Source organism: Olea europaea, chromosome 18 (assembly GCF_002742605.1).
Source record: "Olea europaea var. sylvestris chromosome 18, O_europaea_v1, whole genome shotgun sequence".
Taxonomy (NCBI): Eukaryota; Viridiplantae; Streptophyta; class Magnoliopsida; order Lamiales; family Oleaceae; genus Olea; species Olea europaea.
In genome coordinates, this window is record NC_036254.1 from 22,320,794 (window position 1) to 22,328,651 (window position 7,858).

At 37.2% G+C, this 7,858-nt stretch overlaps 2 protein-coding genes across 2 annotated transcripts; both read right to left on the reverse strand.

Moving 5' to 3' along the window:
• Positions 1 to 2,987: 2,987 nt before the first annotated feature.
• LOC111366868 (cysteine-rich receptor-like protein kinase 18) lies at positions 2,988 to 5,722 on the reverse strand. The gene is made up of 7 exons (XM_022987556.1): positions 5,320 to 5,722; positions 4,780 to 4,840; positions 4,514 to 4,646; positions 4,215 to 4,425; positions 3,852 to 4,086; positions 3,627 to 3,759; positions 2,988 to 3,523 (listed from the first exon to the last, which is right to left on the reverse strand). Exons 1-7 carry the CDS (start codon positions 5,720 to 5,722, stop codon positions 3,257 to 3,259), a joined length of 1,443 nt encoding a protein of 480 aa, XP_022843324.1. The 3' UTR covers positions 2,988 to 3,256.
• LOC111367795 (putative receptor-like protein kinase At5g39000) lies at positions 4,940 to 7,253 on the reverse strand. The gene has a single exon (XM_022988856.1). The coding sequence runs from the start codon at positions 6,979 to 6,981 to the stop codon at positions 5,722 to 5,724; it is 1,260 nt and encodes a 419-aa protein (XP_022844624.1). The 5' UTR covers positions 6,982 to 7,253; the 3' UTR covers positions 4,940 to 5,721.
• Positions 7,254 to 7,858: the final 605 nt, after the last annotated feature.

Sequence of the window (7,858 nt, forward strand, 5' to 3'; positions counted from 1 at the left end):
TCTGTTTACACTTTAGCTGCATCATTTATCACTCTCTTGTTTATTTTACACGTGAGAACTTGAATGTAAATGTCAACACGGCATGGCCTCTCTTTTAACATTGTGCTGGACCTAAGGTTCCGTGTCAAATGCACATTGGGCAGTATTAGATTGGGTTATTATTCGATCTTCCTTTCTTTCCCATGGCAAACTTGATTTCTGCTACATGATTAATGCGATGTAATATCCTTTTATTACTTCTAATGACTAGAATTTTAAGTTTTAAAGTATTTGACCCAATGAACACTCACAGGATTTTCTCACGAACTTGAAACAGCAAAGTTTTGCCTCCAATGATATTTACAACGTATAATGTTGACCATCAATGCTTAAATCAGCACTCAACAAATCTAAGAATAAAACTACTATGTTGCCCACATGTCACGCCTCACAAGGCAAAGAATTGCACGCATAGACAAGGTTCAATGCCTAAGTTTGCTCGCCCCATCAAGCACCGTGTACACAAGAAGTTACCAATCCCAAGCCAAAATAGGGTGCAAGATATGTACTTCAACCAACTTTGCAACCAATAGGGAAACGGTAAAGAGATTTGGCGGTTCATGTTGGCAAAAAGACCGTATTGACAAGGGATCGAAACATACCGTCGGAGTTCGCAATACAGCAACAAATCGTGGTTGACGTCTTACTCAGTAGCAAAGCTAGGAACTTAATTTATGAAGTCGGAGGCGCAAAAAATCAATGTTATTAAACATGGCTCAAATCGACAGGTCAGGTCTGACGACTCTCATTGAAAAGGACCAATTTATTGGAATGCATTTGACTCGGTCATAACTGGGCTTTGACTAGGACAACCAGCAATTTTATGTTAAACCTGTTGGCCCAGTTGATTGATTTGACCGAATTTCAAAATTCTCATCTAAAATTGAGATAATTACGCAACTACAAAGATATCAAGTAACATTTTCTAAACTAAATAAACTTGTAGTTTTTTTTTTCCAAAAATCAAGTGGTCACAATTTGTGACCTGATAAAAGTTTGGTCACATTTTGTGAACTTCGATAAAATTTTGTAAAAAAATAATTTAATTAATCAGGCTACGATCACAAGTCACACATAATTTATGGGGAAATTTCATTTGTAACCGGGCATGTAAATGCTGGGAACAAGTAGCTCGGTCATAATTTATTATCACAGTCACAAATTAAAAATTTGTGAATTACAATTATGAATTTAGTCACAAATTACACATATTTTAAGTTACATATTATTTATTTGTTATAAATTACTCATTTTATTGATCACAGTTACCCAAATAATTGGACACAAATGCTCTTTATTCCACCCTACTAGTCTACCACCGTTGGCATTACTCAATTGCCACTACCACACCATCATCGGCACCATCCAAACGCTACTGTCACCTCTTCACCACTACCAAGAATCACCACCACTGTCTCCCAGTCTCCCTAAAATCGCCTTCGACAATCATCTGAAGCAATTACATGTTGGAAAACAAGGAGTAGAACTATGGGATCTACATAGGGGTGCACAACATAGCCAAGAGGCACAATGTAGGGACATTGGCATGTAGCACCATCGCCATCGAGGGTGTCAAACTTGGTTCACGTTGGCCGTCACGACTTCAACGCCTTCAACAGCCATAGATCTACATCTCACTTATGCTTTCGCATTTGACAACCATGGATCCACTTTCACGCTTACAACGAGGAAGAGGAGGACAGTGGCGGCCAACGATCATTGGCTTAGGATGTGGTGATCGACTGTTTGGGACTATAGGGAAATTTTGGGAGGAAATGAATTTGAAGTTAAGGTTAGTGTAGGGAAGGGGTACACATGATTTTTAAAAAGAAAAAATTCTAGTATCTAATTGTTGAAAAAAGAAGTTGAAAATAGGTGCATCTAATTTTTCCTTTAAAATTTTTGGGTCCAAGTAAAATGATTGACTCCTTACAACTAGAACTCACAATAGTTTATTTTTACTTTTGTGTAATATGTCACAAATCATTTATAATTTTCCAACTATATATTTAAAATTGTTATTGTCCACCATTTTACTTTATTTAATAGACTTAAATAATTAGTAATAAATAACTTAAAAACATTAATTTTGCCTAAAAAAAATTTATACTTTAGATGTTTTTTAATAACTTTAAATTAATGACCAACTGATCCACCTCTTCAACTACAACTTGAGACTCAGTACCTCGCCCAAGTCAATGTGAATCTAATAACTTTGTAAAAAAGTAGAGGTATTCCTCCATATTTAAAACTAGTCATTAGTTCCTTCTATTCAGCACTGGACTTAAATAGAGGTTTGTACTTTGTGGACCAACTATAGGGCTACCAAAAAAGGCAAACTTCCACATCTCTCTTGTAGCTGTAGGGGACGGCAATTTACTTCTTGTATATTATTGCACCGTTTAATAAAAAAGAAAAAAGGTTGAACTCTAACCTTTAGGGCCCCCACTTCCCCGCCCCTAGAACTTTGTGAAGGAGGTAAATCGCGAGATGTGCCCCAACAAGTCAGGGAACAAGAGCTGTCTGTACACTACTCCTACAAGAAGTCCAATTCCATGTTTCAGGAATTGAACCCTCACACTGTGGCTGCCAGTAAGGCGTGTGATAATATTGCACCGTTTAATATCTATATTTTCTTTTGTACACGAAAAAAAATGTTTTTTTAATTTTAATAAGTTTTCATAATATTCTCTTGTTTTTTATAATGTTAAAAGTGTGTATAAAAATTTAGTTTGTGACTTTTTTATTTATTATTATTATTATTTTTTTGGGCAATAATGTGTCATTTTTTACTCTAATGGTTAGATTACTTGATAGTTCTTAATTTTCATTCATACTCAACTTTAAATGCAATCTTAGCATTTGTAACAAATGAGCTTATTATGTCTATCATATCAAAATTGTCTAATAAAACAATTTAGCTAAGTAAAAGAGAAATAATCTTATCTTCAAATGGAGGATTTGAATGTCATTACAACTGTTCAAACTCAAAGAAAGGACGTAAGAGAGAACTATATATTACTATCGTATTTATATGAATTACATGCAAAGAACTACTCTATGGTTTATGCATAGCATACAACTATGAAACAGCTTCATAAGATTAATAATGTTTCTTTGTTGACAATCAAATGAAAGACACCCCAAAAACAGAACAACAAGGTTGCAGTCTTGTGGACATGCTTTCTACTGACACTTTAACGTTGTAATAGTTACATCATTGGTTGAGTCGATCTAAGTCCTCATCATCAAACTGAGTATGTTTCATTTTCAACATTGGTGGTGGTAATGGTTGTGGCAACAACGGAACTTCTCCTTCCAACATCTCAAGTACTGATTGCATTGTTGGTCGATCATCTCGTCGTTTTTGGACACATAAAAGTCCAACTTGGATACATCTTAATGCTTCATCTGCTGGAAACTCACCCTTCATTGATTTATCTAATAATTCTAATGCTTTTCCTCCGTTCCACGTCTTCCAGTCCTGAACAGTTACTAAATATATAACAACTCATTTCTTAGTGTATAATTTGGTGACATCAAGTATTACGTACGAGAATAATCTTAAAGTTAGTTCCTTTACTTACACAATACATAAGGTCAGGAAAAGAACTAATGCTTCTTCCACTCACAATCTCTAGGACAAGAACTCCAAAACTAAACACGTCTGACTTAATTGAGAATATACCTTCCATGATATATTCTGGAGACGTATAATCACTGCATACAAATATTGAACAAATTACACAAATTAGTGTGCTACTTTAGATGGAGGTAGAGTTAAAAGCACGCATGGTTGTCTTGATACTTACTATGACCCAAAAATCCTTGAGGTACTCGTTTCAGTTTGATGTTCTTCTAAAGTTCTAGCTATACCGAAAGCTGAAATTTTAGGCTTCATCTCTTTGTTGAGTAAAATAGTACTTGCTTGGATACATCTGTGAATAATTTTCAATCCTGAATCTTGATGAAGATGAAGAATTCCACGAGCAATATCAATAACGATTTCGAAACGTATGGTCCATCCAAGTTTATGTCTTGTTTCACCTGTCTCATTTCAAGTCAAGTTAGCTCATATATGTTTATCAGTATTTAAGTAATGTAGAAGTAAGAAAATTATATTCTAGAATCTAAAGTGTAGTCTTTGGAAAATGAGAGGCTGACTGGAATCTAACCAAATAGGCAAGCATTTAGAGATTTTTTCTCCATGAGCTCATGTACAAGCATCCTTTCTTGTCCATGAAGACAATATCCAAGTAGTTTAATGAGGTTTGGATGCTGAAGTTTGGAAAGCAAAAGAACCTCATTTTTAAGAACACTGTCGGCTTGGTAGGAATTTGATGAAAGCCTTTTAACAGCTACTTCCTGTCCTGTAGATAACAGACCCTACACCGATAGAATAGCATTAGCAGAAAGATTGAACTTCACATCACCGTCTTAATTTCCTAGCAAAACAAGGTAAAGCAAACCTCACCTTATAAACAGTACCAGATGCACCTGCTCCAATTTCATTTGGAAGCGAAAAGTTATTAGTTGCAGCTGCAATTGTAGCCAGATCAAATCTATGCGATTCAACTTCCTGTCCAAAATATTCTGCAAGATAATTCCTTCATTTATTGTGAGACTTAAATTAGATTGAACCTAGTGCTATTCAAATTTGGACTTTGACTAATAAATAAGTTTGCTCAAGCTTGACTGTCTTAATTATCAAAGGAACCAAGCTTGACAGAAATAATTTACAGTGATCTGCCAGGCTCAATTAAGAGCTCAATTATGAGGAACGTACATACAATGTTTATTACTAGATAAATCTCAGAAGACATCCATTAATGACAGAAATCACTATTTCTCAACTAAAACAACAACAAAATATAAAAGTTTTACTTCCAAAAAATTTGGGATCATATGAATCCTTTTTTGGTGCTCCTTTTCATTTCTACATTTACTGAAACATCAAAAAATGAGATGCATTTTGATAATAATATCTGAGACATTTGCATTCACACAAACACACAGATAGAACTTATAAGAAATAGATGTCTCAGACAAGCCTAAGATTAATTTCAGGCTTGGCTGCTCCAATTATAAATGTTTCTACGTACGCTTTATCGTAATGAATCCACAAGGTAAACAGATAACAGACCACACGACAAGAATATATAGTATATTAAACTGCATCTATTTCTTCTTATTGAGCTTTGGGTGAGTTTCTGAGACAACCACTTGAAATCTCTTCCAATTACGAAGTTATTATCAAAGTTGTGTGCGGTCATTCAATACCTGGTATTGATAATTGGCTTTTCTTTGTTATGTTTGCCCTTTTCCATAATGCATTCCATGGCAAAAACCGTGGTAGCTTATAAGCAGTTTTGTTTCTCTTATACACTTGTGCTTCTCTGCCGGATGGCTCAGCATTCTGAACCATTTTGCTTCTTTCAGAAAGAGAGAGTGGCATATTCTGCTCATCCACAGAGGACTTTTCTTCTATCTCGGCGCTAATTGAATGGAGAGTTTCCCCAGCACAAGACACGACACTATCAGAACAGGCTATCTCTGGAGCAGAAGATTTTGAGCTTTCCAGCTGCTCCAGTGCAGACTCAAGTTGTACCACAACTTGAGCCATTGTAGGCCGTTTATTTGGTTCATCATGCAAGCATCTTTTAGCAACTTCAAGAAATGTCATCAGGCTCTCTGGTGATATTTGGGCCTCAGACTTGGAGCAACAAGCTGATCAATTACTCCTTTGCTGATGCAATCTTGAGCCCAAATGGTGAGCCCCTGCTCATCCTCTTTGACTCTTCGATCCAGTGCTGGTCTTCCGCACAATACTTCCAACAACACAACCCCAAAGGCATATGTGTCACTCTTCCTTGTCAACCTACGGGTTCTGAAATAGTCTGGGTCAAAATACCCAAATGTACCTTTAACGTTAGTGCTGACATAGCTTTGCACCCGATTTCTCTTTCGAGCTTTGGCCAACCCGAAATCTGAAATCTTAGACTCCAAATTTTCATCCAGCAGGATGTTTGAAGCCTTTATGTCACGGTGTATGATTCCTTGATCATTGCCAGTGTGAAGGTAGTCTAATCCTCGGCCTACCCCAGTGCAGATCCTCAGTCGCTGCTCCCAAGAGAGAGAGGAGTGATAATCACTCTCTCCACCGAGTCCAAAGAGATTGTCAGCCAATGTACCATTAGGGACATATTCATAGAGAAGGATCATTTCTTGGCACTCATTGCAGTATCCGATTAAAGAAATGATATTAGTGTGTTGGAGCTTCGAAAGGGTTTCGACCTCTGTCCAAAACTCACGTGCCCCTTGCCTGGAATTTGATTTTAATCGTTTTATGGCTACAATCTTTTGCTCCTTACTAATAAATCCTCTGTATACTTTGCCAAATCCACCCCTCCCAGTTACAAGTGCATCATTGAAGTTCTCAGTAGCTGATTGGATCTCAGTAAGTGAAAAAGGACGACATAGTTTTTCAGTCAAGCCTGATGGTTTGCATCCAGAGTCAGTACAGTTATCTTCCCAAATTTTCCGCAACTTATAAGTAATGATGTTGACTAGGGAGATTATAATTACTGCACCAGTAGCAATTGCATTTCCATGACCAAAAAATGACAGTAAATTTAGCAGTGTAGCGGATTTTGAAGATCGTCTGGGAGGGGAGGGGTTTGGACTTGCAAGACTATTATCGTGGTTGCTCAACTTCAATATCTCCAATCCTCTGAAGAGTTCACTTACCAATTCATCCTTTAACTGCAGGGAAATTGATAGATCACGCCTGCCATCTTCTTTGTTTCCTTTCACCATCACCATATAGTCTCTGTGCAAATGGATTCCACTGACGACGCTCCTCTCTTTGCCAATATCAACATTAGTTTCTGCAATCATGTCATTTATGGAGACACTGAATACGCTGTTTCTAGTCTCTGCCATCTGAAGTCCCCTCTAGCAGAAATGAAGCCTCCTCTCGCAGAAATGAAGCCTGAGCAAGTATCCGAATCCAACATCCACGGACGTTTTCCAGGTAAAATCTTTGATCTTTTCATCTGGAACTGTTGCCCATTTCCCAAACATGCCAAGATAAGGAATAGGGTCCCATTTGAAATTTAATCGCTGCATAATTTCAAGCGCAGTGCTCTTATCAATATAGAATCGAGATTTTTGGCCAACCACTCGGGCTCCAAGATCATCATCATCATGAGAGTAATAAAGATCACTAAGCATGGATAATACCTCTATTCCATTTATAAAAGCATAAGTTTTATCAGATTGACTGTGTTCAGGAGAGAAAATTATACTCAGAGGTTGATTCTGTTCTATATTCATGCAATACTACTTAACCAAAGACTTCACGCCGAGGGCATCAGCAGTTAGTGAAGCACTAAAGTTTCTAAGGAGGGTGAAAGCCCCAGTTTCGACAGTGAACAAATCCTTAAATTTTTTGTAACGTCGGTAAGAAGCCAAACTGAAGTGAAGACGAATAAGTTTCTGACCTGGACTAAACGTGTAGGAGAATTGCTTGAAAGAGATTCGAGCTGTCTTGTAGGGAATGGGATCTGTTGAAACGAAATTATGGAAGGCAGTTGAGGCGGTGGATGAGCCTTTTATCACAAGTGAGGAAGTAGATTTTGATTCTGTTATATCTCCAGTCCATTCTTTGTTATTGAAGGCGGTTGAAATGCCAGTTGAACCACAGTTAATAGCTATATCCCCTGTGGGGTAATTATCTGCGGAATGAACTGCTAAGGTGCAAAGAAGAGGATAAAGGAAGAAGAAGACTAGATTAAACATTTGGGATAAACTGGAGGGA